Source organism: Rhincodon typus, unplaced genomic scaffold (assembly GCF_021869965.1).
Source record: "Rhincodon typus isolate 14 unplaced genomic scaffold, sRhiTyp1.1 hic_rhity00003225, whole genome shotgun sequence".
Taxonomy (NCBI): domain Eukaryota; kingdom Metazoa; phylum Chordata; class Chondrichthyes; order Orectolobiformes; family Rhincodontidae; genus Rhincodon; species Rhincodon typus.
The window spans coordinates 1-17576 of record NW_025968863.1 but is presented as its reverse complement, the minus strand read 5'-3'; the positions used below and the strand labels follow the sequence as shown (position 1 = coordinate 17576).

The 17576-nt window shown below is 52.5% G+C and overlaps 1 protein-coding gene across 1 annotated transcript in view; it reads right to left on the bottom strand.

Annotated features, from left to right (window-relative positions):
* Positions 1–17570, bottom strand: part of LOC125481711 (autism susceptibility gene 2 protein-like) — a 19129-nt gene extending 1559 nt beyond the window's left edge. Inside the window, exon 1 of the mRNA XM_048593600.1 lies at positions 15972–17570. Coding sequence (XP_048449557.1) covers positions 15972–16286 — 315 coding nt within the window. The 5' untranslated portion in view covers positions 16287–17570. The remainder of the gene's footprint in view (positions 1–15971) is intronic.
* Between the last annotated feature and the right edge of the window lie 6 nt (positions 17571–17576).

Below are 17576 nucleotides of genomic sequence, written 5' to 3'. Positions count from 1 at the left end.
CTAGCCTGCACATCCCTGGTCACTATGGGTAATTTAGCACGGCCAATCCACCCTAACCTGCACATCCCTGGTCACTATGGGTAATTTACCACGACTGACGCACCCTCGCCTGCACATCCCTGGTCACTATGGGTAATTTACCATGGCTAACACACCTAGCCTGCACATCCCTGAACACTATGGGGTAATTTAGCACGGCCAATCCACCCTAACCTGCACATCTTTGGACTGTGGGAGGAAACCAGAGCACCCGGAGGAAACCCACGCAGACACGGGGAGAATGTGCAAACTCCACACAGTCGCCCGAGGGTGGTTCTGTGAGGCAGTGGTGCTAACCACCGAGCCTCCTTAGAGGGTGGTGAATCATTGGGATCCTCTACCCCGGATGGCAGCAGAAGCTCAGAGTTCGAGCACGTTTGCAAGTTGATCAATTTTGGATTACAGATGGTGCGCAGGGTTCTGGGGGATAGGGCAGGTAACAGACACTGGAGCATCCGATCTGGTGCGATTGTGTTGAAAGCCGGAAGGCTGAGTTGCTGCCCTCCTTGTCCTCAGTCCACGTCTCAGTGCCCTCTGCCCATGCAAACCCCGCTTCTCCCTCCCTGGGGGTTTTCTTCCCATCACCTTGTCCTTCAGCTCTCTTCAGGACAAAGCAGTCGGATCTAAACTTCCAAGACGCTCTGTCTACCTACGCTTAGCTCCCAACGACATAGCCATCACCTTCCGTCCTTCTGCCCGCCTAGCCAGTTCTGAGCATCCTCTGCCCACATGCCCGTCTCGCTCTGACGGGGCCTCCGGACAGGCCCTCCATGGTTAATCTAACCCACGTGGCTTTCGTTTCCCATTGAGTCAAGCTACTTTCCGAATTTGACGACGACCTCCACCTCTCTGCTTCGATTCCCGAGCTTCCCACCCGTTGGGAGGCGGGAATGACGGCCCTGGCCCTCGCCGACGTCCAACATTGAGAAAGTCACGGACAGGGAATAAGAAAAACGCCTTTCCCCAGAGAATAACTACCTGCTGCCATAAGTTTTTGAGACACATGGCTCACTTGAAGGGGAGTCTGCCAACAGGCAGAGAAATAGCAGGTTATGTGGCGAGGGGGAGAGAGTATGGCGAGGCAAGGCCGAAGGGTTTGGGGAGAAAGCAGGGACAGGGTATCCGGTCGGATGGTCAGCCATGATCATACCCAATGGCGGAGCAGGCTCAAAAGGGCTGAATGGCCTGCGCGTATTTCCTCCGTTTCGCTCCCACACGGACTGGGAAACAACGTGGGTCCCGAAGCATCGTCGGGGACCCTTGCACTCCGTGGCCTGTGTTTTCAGAGCTGGGAGCGTGAGGGCAAGGCACCACTCATAGTGCGGGAGACAACACAAGGCTTTGGGAACCGGGTGGCAAACAAAAGGTGGACAGTGGGAGGATGTGGACAGCTTTGCAGAGTAGGCAGAGGTACGACGGATGAAACTATCACAAAGGGCGAAGTGATTCAGTCTGGTGAGAGAAACACTGAGACAAGTCTAAAGCAAGCAAACATGCACAAATCACTGAAGGGGCAGGCTAGATCCAGAGGGCAGTTCATGAAGGAAGCAACATTCTGGGCTTTACAGGGTAAAACATCAGCAAGGTTCTGTCAGGCACAAAGTGCTGAGAAATAAAAAACTCAGCAAATCTGCCAGCATCGGTGAAGAGAAAAGGTAACAGGGCATTGGTGAGGCCTCTTCTGGAGCACTGTGTCCAGTTCTGGTCCCTGTTATTGGAAGGATGTCATTAAGCTCGAGAGGGTTCAGAAGAGATTTACCAGGAAAACAGGGTTTGAGTTTTCAGAGGAGGCTGGGGGCTATTTTCTCTGGAGTGTCGGAGGCTGAAGAGTGACCCTACCCGAAACGTCAGCTTTCCTGCTCCTCTGATGCTGCTTGGCCTGCTGTGTTCATCCAGCTCTACACCTTGTTATCTCAGATTCTCCAGCATCTGCAGTTCCTACTATCTCTGGGACTAGTTTAGTTTGGGATTATGGTCGGCATGGACTGGATGGACCGAAGGGTCTGTTTCCATGCCGTATGACTCTAAAAAATGTTTCAAGTACAACAGATACTCAAAGACAAAGACAGGAGCCAAAATATTAACTGTTCGTCTCTTCATGGATGTTGTCAGACCTACTGTGTTTCCAACAGTGGCTTTTAACTCAGATCTCCAGCATTTTTGCTTTTATCGAAGGGGTTATGACAGAGCTGATAAAATACCGGCTTCGGTATCACCAGAATACTGCCGCGAGGAAATTCGGAAAGTGGATGGATCGTTGTGGCTAATTACGAGAAAAACCGATAGAAAATCAGAGAGGGTACACTTCAGTCATCCAGGGCAAGTGGAAAGCGCACATCTGGGATACTGCGTACTCAGGAACGTCTACAGTGCGTCGAGAGGCCATTCAGCCCATCGAGACCAGCCCCACACCCTGTCCCTGCATTTCCCATGGCTAACCTACTTTGCCTGCACTTCCCTGGAGACTACGGGGCAATTTAGCCTGGCCAATCCACCGAACCTGCACACTGTGTGGGACTGTGGGAGGAAACGCAGGCAGACACGGGGAGAACGTGAACGGAAGCTGGCTCCCTGGCACTGTGAGGGACCAGTGCTAACCATTGAGCCACCGAGAGGTCTCCTGTACGCAGGATGTGGCTCAGAGACGGCTTATTCAATGAATACCTGTAGTGAGATGGTCGTCTTTTTTTGGGGGTGTTGGTGGGGTGGGTGGTGTCTCAACAGGCTGGAAGTGGGGAGGAATCTAGAACGAGGCAGTCACTGTTTAAAAATAAGAGGTCACCTGTTTAAGACAGAGATGCAGCGAACTTCTCTCAGCACGTCCAGGTTTCCCCAAATTCACCCAGTCCCACTTGCTGGAGTTCACCCCATTCCCTGAGAAACCTTTCCTGTCCCCGTACCTGTCCAAATGTCTTTAAGTGCTGCAGCTGTACCTACATCTACCATTTCCTCTGACAGCTGTTCCACACACGAACCACCTTCTGTGTGTAAAAGCTGCCCATCAGGTCCCTTCTAAATCTTGCCCCTCTTGCCTTTAAAAATATGTCCCCGTCGTTTCGATCTCCCCCACTCGAGGAAAAGAGCCTTTGGGATTTACTTTAACCATGCCCCTCATGACTTTATAAATCTCTATAAAGTCACCCTTCCTATGCTCCAGTGAAGAAAGTCCCAGCCTATTCAGCCTCTCCTTATAACTCAAGCTCTCCAGTCCCGGCAACATCTTGGTAAATCTCTTCTGCACCCTTTCCGAGTTAATAACATCCTCCCGAAAGCAGGGCGGCCAGGACTGGACACGGTACAGCTTCCTGAAAACGCAGCGCGGGCTCAAAGGATTTACTCCTGCTTCTAACTCCCAACTTCTTCCGACGGAGGAAGGATGCAGAGAACAGCTCTAGGGATGACAGGCTCTAAGAACATGGTTTGGACGCACTGGGGTCTCCCTCTCTCAGATTTACATCAGCAACAAGAGGAGAATTTCATGTTTTTACAAATTGCAACGAGTGGTTCGGGTCCTGGAAGGTGCTGCCTCAGGGCGCGACGGGAGGGAGGGTCGATCGAAAGGGAACATTTTGGTGGGGAAGGATTCGCAGGGGCTCAGACGGGGAGGGCCCCTCCTGCAGCTATCAGCGGCCTTGAAGGGCAGCCCGCATAAGCAATTTCTTGCAAGCAAGCTGACGCTTCACACCTCGTGCTTCGCAGCTCAGCCGGATACCACATCTGCAAAGCTAGGCTGGGTGCGAGAGACAGTTGGGGCCGGGGGTGGGAAGCATCGGGAGGTGGCTGGGACGGTCACTCCTGCTCTGCAGCTTCTCCCGGGGCCACACGACACCTGAGGAGCGTGTGTTTGTGCGAGAGCGCACCCCCCCCGACTGAAGGGCAGGGAGAGCACGCGCGCACGGGGAGAGAGAGAAAACGCGCGCGCAGTGAGGAACAGAGGTCCCAGGAGAGATCAGAGACGGTGTATGGGAAAGCAGCTGGAAGGTCCAGGCGCTGGATCCAACGGGTCGCTGCTGGGATACATCCAAGCTCAGGGCCCTTTGAATGAAGACCTGAAGCTGAGTGACCACCCTCAATTCGCACGCGCAGAGGGATTTCCACCCGGAGCACAAGCCGGTTGGTCACGGTCGGCATCGCCCTTGTCGCACAGAGTTTGGTACAAACTCCTCCCGGGAGCTAACAAGTTCTAATCCACAGGGCCCCCGGACGAGGGGCATGCACGCTGTGCCCGGTTTCAACTCAAACATAATAGCGACTGCCGCAGGCGAAATTGACAGGACAACGTCCCCGCCCAGAACCCACCCGCCCGGTTTAAAGCGGAAAGCAGGCCTTAGCAGTTAACTGTCGCCCGTCCTTAACTAGTGCAATCTTTCATCACATCTACCAGACAACTAGCACTCGCCCAGCACATGGGGTAAATCATTTCCCTCTACGTTGTGGAATGCAACGGCCGACCCCCCCCTGACACAGCCAGGTTTAACAGGTGATCCTTCTTGACACTTGAACTGATGATACCCAGAGGACAGCGAAAGTCAGCCACAAAGGGTACTGTGCTAAGCACCAAGCGCACGCAAGGGGGACTGGTTTGATATTTGTTGGTCGGCATGGCTGAAGGGCCTGTTTCCACGCTGTAAGGCGGTGATAATACTGCAGGTCTGGAGTCACATGCAGCCCCACAGATGACAGGTTCCTTCTGGTAAAAGGCAAGTTTGCACTGCCAACTGGAGAGCTTTGAGAGCGAGACTTTGACAGAGATCAAACTCAGAACGTCGGTCGGGATTACCTTCGGCACTGGCTGCTCGAAGGGAACGAGAGTGGGGGAAAACACCAAGGAGCGACCAGGGACCGACGTGATCGGAACAGGACGTATCGAGTCCCTGGCCGGGCCCTGGTGTTTCGCAGAGGCCTCCAGAAGTCAACTGCTCACAAGCACGTTCACCTGGGTGTAGGAAATGGTAAACTCTGATAAGGAGGGCTCGGAGGGTGGTGACATTACACCTGAATCGTAGCAGCTTACAGCAAGAGACCACAGACCACATGTACGTGCGAAATAACCTGGCAGCTTTATTGGAGGTGCTGCACAGGAAAGAGAGAGACGAGATTCAGTTGGGGAACCCTGATGGACCAGCTATCTGGGGCATAACCTAAGGGGAGGGCGAGGGGCTGGGAGGGGTTTGTGTGGACGAGGGGGAAGGTGGCTACAGAGCAGTAAAACTGTCAACTTCTTTTCTCGAGGCCCACGGGAAGAGGTAGCGAGACTCGCTCATGTCACAGCCACAAGAGGAAGTGGTCGGACTGGATGCTCAGACAGGCCCCATCAGCTGGGGTATGCCTCAGCTCCCTCCTCCTCGCAGACTTAAACTTGCTGACGCAGCTGTCGGACAGGGACAGTGGCGGAAGGATTCAAGGGGCACTTGCAGTAAGTGCACCTGCCCTTGTCCCTGTGGGCGGTGTCAGACTTCCCTCTGCCTTCTCAGGGGGCAATTACAGATGGGGAATATACACTGGCCTCTCCAACAGGCTCAGTGCCTAGTACTACTCCCTCACAGCACCAGGGGACCTGGGTTCCACCCTCAGGCGACCGGGGTTCCACCCTCAGGCGACCGTCAGCGTGGAGTTTCAACGTTCTCGTGCGGTTGCGTGGGATTCCTCTAGGTGCTCTAGTTCCCTCTCAACAGTCCAAAGATGTGCAGGTTAGGGTGGATTGGCCGTGGGAAATCATCCCGTAGGGCCCAGGGATGTGCGGGTTAGGGTGGATTGGCCGTGGGAAATTGTCCCGTAGTGCCCAGGGATGCGCAGGTTAGGGTGGATTGGCCGTGCTATATTGTCCCATTGTGCCCAGGGATGCGCTGGTTAGGGTGGATTGGCCGTGCTAAATGGTCCCGTAGTGCCCAGGGATGTGCAGGTTAGGGTGGGATTGGCCGTGCTAAATTGTCCCGTAGTGCCCAGGGATGTGCAGGTTAGGGTGGATTGGCTATGCTATATCCCATAGTGCCCAGGGATGTGCAGGTTAGGGTGGATTGGCTATGCTATATCCCATAGTGCCCAGGGATGTGCAGGTTAGGGTGGATTGGCCGTGGGAAAATGCAGGGTTACAGAGAATAGAGGTTTTTTTTGGGGGTGGGGGGGCGGTGCTGTGGGTCTGTGTGATCCTATTCAGACAGTTGGGGCAGACTCAGTGGGCTGAATGGCCTCTTTCCACACCGTGGGGACTCTATTCTATGATTCTAACATCCCATGAGGACTTCTGCAGGAGAGAATTTCAAAGACTCCCCACCCCCTCAGTAAGGAAATTCAGAGAACAGGTCACAGACTCATACGGCATGGAAACTGACCCTTTGGCCCAACCAGTGCGTGCCCACCATAATCCCAAACTACTTCCACCTCCTGTTTGTGTACTTATCTAAACGTTGTTTAAACGTTGTTAACTACCCACATCCACCACTTCCTCAGGAAGTTCATTCCACACACGAACCACCCTGTGTTTAAAAAAATGCCCCAATGTCTTTTTTAAATCTCTCTCCTCACCTTAAAAATATGCCCAGCTGTCTCGAAATGTCCCACCCTAGGGAAAAGAGACCTTGCCATTCACCTTATCCATACCCCTTGTGATTTTATTAAACCTCCGTAAGGTCAAGACTCAACCTCCTACGTTCCGGTGAAAAAGTCCCAGCCTATTCAGCCTCTCCTTAAAACTCAAACCTTCCACTCTTGGCAACATCCTGGTAAATGTCTTTTAACCTTCTCCAGCTTAATTATATCGTTCCTGTAACAGGGCAACCAGAACTGGACACAGTGCTCCAGAACAGGCTTCACCAATGTCCTGCACAACCGCAACGTGATGTCCCCAACTCCTGAACTCCAAGGACGGAGCAATGAAGCAAGCGTGCCGAACGCCTTAACTGCCCTGTCTATATATGACGCAAACTCCAAAGAATTATGTCCCTGAACCCCTAGGTCTCTGGGTTCTACAACACTACCCAAGGCCCAACTTGTAACTGGCCCGTTGTACCAGATAATGCAATACCTCACATCTGGCCAGATGGAACTCAGTCTGTCATTGGGAGTGAGGGAGGCAGAGACAGGGAGAGAGAGAGATAGGCACAGAGAGAAACATAGCGGTTAACAGGGTAGTGATGGAAATTCGCTCTGGAGACAGCAACTCTTCCACTGCCGACAACCTACTTGCTCTGGTCAAAAATGTCCAGGGTATCACGGGAAGGCTGCCAATGTTCTAGCCTCTGATGGACAGATCCCATGAGTTTCTCACCAGCCTGGGGAGTGTGCAACCTGCAGTTCAATTTCTGATGACCAATCTCTGCTGCCTTATCACTGGCACTTCACACTGGCTTTGTCTGAGCGCTAGACTCTGCAACTTAGTGGGGGCGGTGAGGCTGAGCCTTGGAGAGGGTGCAAACCAGCTTTATTGGCACAGACAAGATTTGGGAAGGCTGGCAGAGGGCAGGAGGTAGACATAAAACGCTGCGTGAGATCTAAAACAAAAACTGAATGCTGGAGAAACACAGTAGGTCTGAGAAGAGAGGAACAGAGTCTGGCATGACCTTCTTTGCAACGCCTGAAGCAGCATTGTATCGGACCTGCTACATTAACAGCTCCTCTTTCCGCGGATGCTGCCAGACCCGAGCAATTCCCCCAGAAATTACTGAGGCCAAGAGCTTCTGAGCCCCCGTAGGAATCTAGAACGAGGGATTTGCTGCGTCAGACAGAGTTAAGGAAGAATTTGAACACCGAGTGACAGAGATATTTGATTGAGTGGGGCGAGATGTAGACAGGAAAGTCGAATTGAGACCAGAGAGAGAATTGTTGAATAGTGGAGCAGGCTCCAAGGGCAGTGGGGCTTTCTCCTCCTAATCACCCTCACCATAGAGACGTAAAGCACGGAAACAGACCCTTCCGTCCAACTCATCCAGGCCAACCAGATTTCCTAAATCAATCCAGTCCCATTTGCCAGCATTGGGCCCATAAACCCTTCCTAACCACATCCCATCCAGATGCCTTGTAAATGTTGTAACTGTATCAGCCCCTACCCACTTCCTCGTTCCATACACGCACCACCCTCTGTGTGAAAACGTTGCCCCTCGGGTCCCTTTCCCCCTTTCAGCTTAAACCTATGCCCCTCCAGTTTTGGGCTCCCCCACCCCTGGGGAAAAAAAACCTCGTCTATTTACCCTACGCATGATTTTATAAACCTCTATAAAAGGTCACCCCTCAGCCTCAGATGGTCCAAGGAAAATAGCCCCAATCTATTCAGCCTTTCAAACCCGTCAACCCTGGCAATTTCCTTCAACCCTTTCAAGTTTCACAACATCCTTCCTGTAGGAGGCAGCATTCCAAAAGTGGCCTAACCAATGTCCCGTACAGCCACAATATGGCGTCCCAACGCCTATATTCAATGCACTGACCAATAGAGGCAAGATACCAAACACCTTCTTCACCAGCCTGTCTACCTGCGACTCCACTTTCAAGGAACTATGAGCCTGCACCCTACACAAAGGGGCAAACAATATTGGATCTAGCAACGAGCCTGGTTCAATTAGTGACCTGGCAGTTCTCGAGCGTTTGTTAAACAGCGATCATAACATAATCCACGTTTCACGTAGCATTTTTAAGAGATAAGTGAAGACCGGATACCAGAATTTTGGATTCAAATAAGGCAGACCTGAAAGGGACGAGGCAGAGACTCTTCGCAGTAAGCCGGGAAGCTCTGCTAACAGGAGAAATGACAGAGCTACAGTAGAGAATGACCAAAGAAACGTTTAATGCTATTCAGAAGCATGAGAGGGGAGAACTCCACCTTAAAATAAAACAGCTACAGACAACGAAGGCAGTGTGGGACAGTATAAAATTCGAGGGCTTATAAAAACATGAACAATACAGATCCCACAGAGCAGGACCGATATAAAGACCAACACAACAGCTAATGAAAGGAAACTTGCAAGGGACCTAAAATCCAACAAGAGGAGATTTTACAGCTCCACAACGTGAATGTGGCTGGTCAAGAGTACTATTGAGTAAACGCTGAGAGGGAGGGTATCGACAATTTCGCGGGGAAATGACAGACATGCTCTACATACTTTCCATCGACAGACATATTTTCCTTCACTATCACGGCAGAAGAGGAGGACAGCTTCCCAGAAGTCTCAAAGAAATTTGGTGTGCCATAAGGATCGGTGCTGGGCCCACTGCTTTTCCTCGTGTATATAAATGGTTTGGAGGTGAACAGAGGAGTTTTTGTTTAGTAAGTTCACAGAATACACCAAAAGTGGAGGTTTCTGGGCAGTGAGGAAGGTTACCTCAGAGTACCACGGGGCCTTGATCAGATGGGCTGAGGAGTGACAGATGGAGTTTAATTTAGATAAACGTGAGGCGCTGCATTTTGGGGAAAGGCACATCAGGGCAGGACTTATACTCTTAATGGTAAGGTCCTGGGGAGTGTTGCTGAACAAAGACACCTTGGGGTGCAGGTACATAGTTCCTTGGAAGTGGAGTCGCAGGTAGACAGAGCTGTGAAGGTGGTGTTTGGGACGCTTGGTCAGTGTGTTGAGTGTAGGAGTTAGGAGGGTCATGTTGCGGCTGTACAGGACACTGGTCAGGCCACTTTTGGAATACTGCCTGCTGCAAGAAGGTCATTGTGAAACTTGAAAGGGTTCAGAAAAGATTTACAAGGACATGACCAGGGTTGGAGGGTTTGTGCTGCAGGGAGAGGCTGACGGGTGATCTTAGAGGTTTACAAAATCATGAGGGGCATGGATGGGGTAAGCTGACAACGATTTTTGCCAGGGGCGTGGGAGTCCAAAATTAGAGGGCATACCTTTAAGGTGAGATGGGAGCAATTTAAAATGGATCCAAGGGGCAAATTTTTCCACACAGAGGGTGGTGTGTGTATGGAACAAGCTGCCAGAGGAAGTGGAGGAGACTGGTACAGTTACAACATTTAAAAGGCATCTGGATGGGGGCGTGGATAGGAAGGGTTTAGAGGGATATGGGTCCAATGCTGGCAAATGGGACTGGATTAATTTAGGATCTCTGTTGGGCAAGTTGGACGGAAGGGTCTGTTTCTGCACTGTACATCTCTATGACTCTATTACAGAGGATCGGGATGGGGTTGGACTAAAATCAGCTCAAGTCAATCATCGATATTGGGGAAATGAATGGAACTGAAGAGTGACAAATCTCCAGGACCTGACCGTTTCTGTCCCTGTGTGATAAAGGACAGCACAATGCCCTAACCACAATCTTCCAGAGTTCCCTGGATTCAGGAGCTACAACTCTGGATTGGAAACCTGCTTGTTAAAGGCAGAGGGAAGCCAGGGATTTACAGAACAGTTCGCCAAACATCTATGGGTGGGGTAATTGTCAGGAATCTATAATCGAGGATAAGGTAATGGATCATGTCGAAGAATTTCAGTTAATCAGGGAGAGTCAGGGTGGATTCACAATGGGTAGGTCATCCCTGACAAACCTCAGGTTTCCTGAGGAAGTGACAGAGGTAAGTTGATGGACGACTGCTACGTAAATTGAAGGCTTGTGATAAAGTCCCACACGAGATGCTGTTAGCTAAGGTGGAAGCCCACAGAACTGATGGCAATTTGCTGATGTGGGCAGGAAACTAGTTGAGTGGCAGAAAACAGCATCGGAATAATGAGTAGGCACTCAAATTGGCAAGACTTGACTAGCAGTGCGCTGCAGGGATGAGTGTAGAGGCCTCAATTAATCACAAGATCCATTCACAACTTCGACAATGGCATAAAACACCAAATATCCAAATGTGCTGGTGACAAATTGAGCTGCATTGCTGACAGCGTTGACGAGAAGTGCAACAGGATATTGATAAATTCGACGAATAGGCAAAGCTGTGGCAAGTCGACTGTACATTAAGCAAGTGCCATCCATTTCAGACCAGAGAGAGGGTAGATCAGAGTATTTTTTAAAAACACAGTGGGTGCCCAATGAGATGGAAGTGCAGAAAATAGTCCAGAAGGCTAACGGAACGCTGGCCTTCAGATCGAAACGGGCTGGAGTACAAGGAAAACAGGCGTTACGCTGCAGTACCAGAGTTAGACCCCACTGAGAACAGATCTGGGCAAAAGGATGTTTTGACCCTGGACGGAGTTAAGAGAGCAAGAGCCAGACTTCAGGAGTTAGGCTGAGGACAGATCAGACAAATTAGGCCTTCATTCTCCGGACTTTCGAAGATTAATGGGTGATTGAATCGAGGTCTTCAGGATAGTTAACAGGAAAAGACAGGGTAGACAGACTATTTCCACTGGTTAAAGATTCCAGAACCAAGCGCATAGTCTAAGAATTAGGGCTAGGCCGTTCAGGACAGATGATTAAAAAAAAACACTTCTACACACAGCGGAGGTTTGGAATTTGTTTCCTTAAAACAGCAGTCGATGCCAATTCCATTGCTTAATAAAAATGTCTCAGGTTTAAGGCATGTGCCAAAGGCAGACATATGGAGTTAGGCCACAGATCTGGCTCGAGGGACTGAATGGCCCTATGCCTGCTCCTTCTGTCCTTATTACAAACAGTGTGAAAACATTCCCTCTGCACAAAAAAAAACACTGCAGCACCACGTGAAAACTGCTGGATTCGGGTTTGGCACCCGCCAGGAGAGACGGAGGGTTAAGGACGATGAAGAATGCGTGTAGGGTCACCACAACGTGACTGTGAAGCAGGGCAGGATCGGGAAGAGGGTGGTGGTCTGGGGTGCATAGAAAGACACTACGCAATCCTCCTGCTGAGCCATGCGTTCAGGAGCTCTGGGCTAGGCTTTCACACGCACTGAAACCTCGAACGTGGGAGACTGGCAGACAAACAGGAGTCAACACAGCGGGTCGGGCAGCAGAGGAGCAGGAAAGTCTACTGTTCCTGAAGGGCGCAAACGCGAGACGGCGACTTTCCTGCTCCTCTGATGCTGTGTTCCTCCAGCCCTGCGCTGTGTTGTCTCCGACTCCAGCATTTGCAGTGCTTGCTAGCTCCGAGCAGACAAACGGAAACGGGTCCCATTCTCTCTCTCGCTCGCGCAGCCTCAAGACTTCTCGTACAGAGTGAACAGACATCAACGTGATCGTGACTGTGTGTGGATTCAATTAAGAAGAGGGTGTGGGCTATTCTTGAAGCCAAGCAACCGCCCTGTGGGTTATAATTACACTCCCCGACACCAACACCCTATCCCCAGGGGCAATCCTACTCTCCTCAGGATCGACAACACTGCCACAGCGTTCCAAATGCTTCCTCCCAGCCAAGCGCTTTTGAGAAAAGGCCTTTCGTGTTTATATTTTAGCCCGTCCTGGTCACCTTCAGGAATCAATGCACATGGACCCTTCTCTTGTGCTGCTGCACTCTTTCGAACCCATGTCTCCCTGGCCTGATCTCTCTCAGCACTAAACTGCATCTGCCAACGGCCTGCCCTGGTCGCTGCCTTCCTCGTTATAAAAGATTTCAGTCCGGCAGTTAGAGAACGCTGACAGTGTAGACATCTGCTGGCAGAACCACGCTCGGCTCCCAACGTCGCTGGCACGGGCAGGTCTGTCGCTTTCATCCCAAATACTACCCCCTAACCGCCCCAGATCTCTCCATACCATCTGGTGAATTTTTCTCACTTCTGACCTCCCACCTTGCGAAAGCTCCGATTGAACCTGCTTCTCTCGACCCTTCGCAGCAAACATGTTCGTGAGCACAACCTTGCCTCGAAACACTTCTCGTCTCCCCCCTCTGGCGCTTTCCCCAATCACCCTGGGTCCCCAGGCTGGTTTCCCCACCCTCCTGCCTCTGGGAAGGCCATAAGCTAAGATCGCCTCCATTAAATTCCAACACCACCCCCCCCACCGCCTTTTCACACCAAAGGCAGCTAGTCCACATCCTCCCAGCCAAACCTCTCACCCCCGGGGAACCCATCCAAGCAAGTCTCTCCCTCTGCACCCCTTTCCAAAGCCCCAGGACAGGGCTCTGGGTTTGTCCCGGTTCAGCGTACAAGAGTGGTCAACCCCCAGAGTTTGAAGATTGGAGAGAACGTTGTGCTGATCCAGAGGGTTGGGGAACAACGACGATTGAGTTAACAGAGACAATGAGACTGATGGGAGCGACGGCCACTCAAACACCATGGGCAGAGGTCAAATGCGCATCCACACAAACACCCCCCTGCAACGGTTTCCCTGCCTGACTCAGGAGCCCCAGGGGGCCTCCTCAGAGAAAGATACAACGCAGGGTTTTAGAAAGGGTTTTTGGACTCAACACCCGATTGACAAAGCCAAAAGCGACGAGAAAAGAGACGGCTCTCATCCCGGCTCTGAATGATCTATGCACCCGCATGCTCGGGTCACTGTGTCCTGCGACTCCTTCAATAGCGGTGCCTCGCCCCGGTCTCCTGAACAAACTCAGTCACTGCACACATCCCCGACACCAAACATTCGCCACTTGTCTGGCTGAGTCTCTCATCTTTGTGGCCCTGGAGTCTACTGCTACGTCGGTTGTGGTTAACATCTCTGTGACTGTTATCAACTGCAATCTTTAATAAACACCCCCCGCTCAAGGCTGAGCTCTCTGTGGGAAGAGTTTTTTTTTGGGGGCAGGGGGGAAGAAGATGACAGATACAGAAACAGCTACACACGTATCTCTGAACTAATCTGGGGACTGAGTGAGGGGTTCCCAAAACGCACAGAGCGCTCTCGTGCGTGAACCAAGGAATGGGAAAAGTTGTAAAAGGCTGTTAACAGATCGAGGCTGGTCAAACTCAAACTCTTCAGAGACTGCTTCAACTATTCAGGGCCAACTCTGCTCCAAATTAAAGGCAGGCATCAGAGGTGGTTCAGAGAAGGTTTTAAGGCAGAGGGGCAATCAATTTGGCAGTGGCTGGGGAGTGGGGGCAGGGGAAGGATTTAAAAATCAGAGGCTTTCGGGGGGATGATACAAATAGAAGCAAAGCACAAATTACCCATCCACTCAGGAGTCACACTAACTTATCCCAACAGGTCATCTCGGCCTCAGGTGCGAGGAATCCAGCTTCGAGTAGGGAAGCAGGTAAGATACTAGCCAAGTCCCTGGACAGGCCAATGGCCCAAGGACACGCCAAGGCGGGACTCAAACTTGGGTTCGCAACTCCAGAAACAAAAGCCGAGACCCCAGACTTTCCCAGACGTCCACCAGCCTGCTAGTCTAACCCAATCTGGCCGAGGCTACAAGGCCGACAGCCCCTGGTTTAACACCCCGGGGCTCCCAGTTTGAAGGAAAACAGCGCGAGGTGACACCAAACAAAACCTGCACGTGTGGCACTGGGTTCCCCCGGGAACTCCCTTCGCTACTAAGCTAAAGTGACAGCATCTCCAAGACCACACAGTGTAGACTCGCCAACAGTGCCTCTACCCGCCGAGGAGGGCAAGACCAGCTGCATCAGCACCTCCAAGCTGCATATTACACCCACTCTGAACTCAACCCTCTTGTTCCTTCGCTGCCGCTGGGTCAAATCCCTCGCTGACGTGGAACTCCCTCCCTAACAGCACCGCGGGCATCTCCCCACCGCGCAGACTCAAGGGGTAACTGCTGACAGGCCTAGCTGGCGATGCCCACTCTCATCAGCACCCACGTGGACCCCACCCCAGGGCCTGGTGAAACCACTCCCCACCCCCCTCCATTCCCTTCCCCATACGATCCGGTCCCTCTGTGGACCACCAGCTCTCCAACCCTCCTCCTCCTCCAACACAGCAAAGCCCTCAGCACAGTGCACTGTACCGAAGTGGCGCTATACAAATTCCCGTCCTGAGACTGGGTTTGAAGACCCGCGCCTGGCATTCCCCCTCGGGGCAAACTGATTCATAGACAATGTTGCCTGTATCCCACCCCTCCCCGCCCCCCCACCCCACCCCGCGCCCCCGACTCAATTTGCAGGGAGAGCCCTCTACGTTCACGCTCTCCCAGCTTTCCGCTGCCACCATCCTCCCCCGCCAAATCCACCCACCCAAACCGCGAGAAAATGTCACACACTCGAGGGGGCAGCACGTATCGGGCTTCGTTCCAGCGCGGCGATGTCAGGTAGTATCGTGCAGGAGACAGACAGGCCCTTCAGCCCATCCGTGCAGTGCTGGGGCATTCCCGCCCATCCGTTATCCAAATAACCCCTTCAGCATGGCAACCCCCTCCCCCCAGCCAAACACACCTCGACTGCGGGCATCAGGCTTTCTTACCCCCTCCCCTCCCCGATAGGGGTTTAGCCCACATTCCCCGTAGGATCTACAGGCAAGCGTCACATATCCACAGGACACCTCCCTCGGATGGGAGAGGGGTGAGGAAGGTTCACTCACAAACCTTTAACAGAGGGAGACTAACCATCATTACCACACAGCCGCCCACCATGACATTTATTGGCGTTACAGCTGCTGAAATTCTGCGCCCGCCCTCACCATCCCACACTATCAATATCCTGACCTGACGGTGGGGGGAAACTAATACAGGGTGAGGGGGAGGAGGTGGTGGTCAGGCACAGGGATTCGGTGGCCCCGCCCCGCCGAGGAGGAGGAGGACGGGGACTGGGGGGGAAGAACGGGGACGAGGTGGTCGGGGATCGGGGTGAGGGGGAGGAGGAGGAGGAGGAGGTCGGGTACGGGGTAAGGGGGAAAGGTGGTGGTGGTCGTCGGGCACAGGGACGGGGTGGGGAGCAGGCGGGGGACAGGGACAGGAGGAGGAGGAGGAGGTCGGACATGGGGATTGGGGACGGGGGGAGGTGGTCGGGGAGGGGGTGGGGGAGGTCAGAAGGCAGGGGCGGGACCGGGGGTGTTGGTTGAGGGTCAAGAGTTTGGGGACGAGGGCAAGAGGTCTGGGATGAGGTCAAGATGAAGTGTAGACAATATTGACAACCACAACATTACCATTAATAATGAGAGAGAGAGGAGGGTGTTGGGAGGGGAAGAGCTCACCTCTAGTGCCTCCAGGCTCGGGAAGCTGGCGATAGCAAACCCATCGATGATGTCCTCCTCGCAGGACGTCGACTCCTTCCTCCTACGCCGGGGGGGACGGGGCCTGGACGAGCCAGGCCCGGAGCCCAGGCCAAGGCCAAGTCCTGGGCCTGTCCCAGAAGCCGGGCCCTCTCCTGCTTCCCTCTCGGAGCCCGAGGACGGGGAGTAAGGCCTGCTCTCCCGAGCCCCAGAGCCGGCCAGCTTCCTGTCCCTGTCCCTTTGGGAGCGGGACCTCCGGCTCTGGCGGTAACCTCCAGGTCGGCCTGGGCCCTCCATGGCCGCCTGGGTCCCTTTGCGTCTCTTTCGCTTGCTGTGGTTTCTAACAAAAACGCGGGGTATTCGACAGAAGGTTCCACCCTGCCTCTTTCCTCCAGGCCAGGCGAGCTTTGTCGGTGTGGGCAGAAAATAAAAGCTGAAGAGGAGCCTCGCTGCAGCCCAAATTCACCGAGAACTGTTGTCCAGCTCAAATTCAGCAAGAAACGTCTCGCTCCTTCCTCTTCATTTCACCGAGAGAAGTCACTGTGGATTCGAAGGGGGAGAGAAAGTAACGTGTCCCTTCCTCTCCACTCTTTGCCTTTTCCTGCCTGCAGAAACAAACTCGTCCAGAAGTCACCAAGATGCTGTCCAGGTGAGAGACCCCTCGACAAGGCTCTGGGGTCAGAGACATTCATTCCATGTGTGGGTTTCTGAGGACAATTGCTGGGGACAAAAATCGAAGACACCGTGCTCTCTGCTTTCCAATCGCCTTCCCGGGGATCTCCCAAAAAAATAGGGGATGGGTTTCGGGAAAGAAAACAAAGCAATGTCCTTGGAAGTACTCGTTTCCAAAAAAGATGCCCAGAGACAGAAAGAGAGAGAGAAAGGGAAGGACAGAGAAGACAAGTTAAATAAAACGATGTTGCACCTCCAGAACAGGTGGGTTATTTTGAGGATTTTAGTTAAGAATTAAACGAGAGAGAGTGCGGACGACACATTGAGAAGAGAAAGATACGGGAAGGCCTTTCCTCTCTGCTTTGGGGAGGTGAGCTGACAAATCCAGAGTGGGGAGAGAAACCCTTTAACCCCAACCCGCAACAAAAACAATTAACTGAAGAGAAACACTGGGAGGCGAACCCCAAATTGAATAAAAAGTGCGTCTTTTATATATCAATATAAAATTGTAAAAATCCCCCAAAACGTTGAGTAATAAAACAGGAAGACTTAAAGGTTGCAGTGTCTTCCTTTTTGTTCGTCTCTTTTAAAGGGACGGGAGAAAGCAAGGAAGAAAAGCCAGGGAAATATGAAGGGTGGGGGAAGCGGGTTGACACAAGGTGGAAGTCTTTGACTTGAGGGAGGGAGGAAATCAGACAAGGGAGGGGTTTGAGGGAGAAAGGGAAACTAAGACACAAGGTGGAGGTTTGAGGGAGGGAGAGAAAAATTAAAGATAAGGTGGAGGGGAAAAGAGGAAAATTAGATCCAAGGTGGAAGTTTGAGGGACAAGGAAATCAGCGGCGAGACGGAGGGAGAGAGTGACCAGTGGGTGAAGGAAGCCAGGGGCCGTGAGGGGGAAGAGGGTGGGGGAGACCA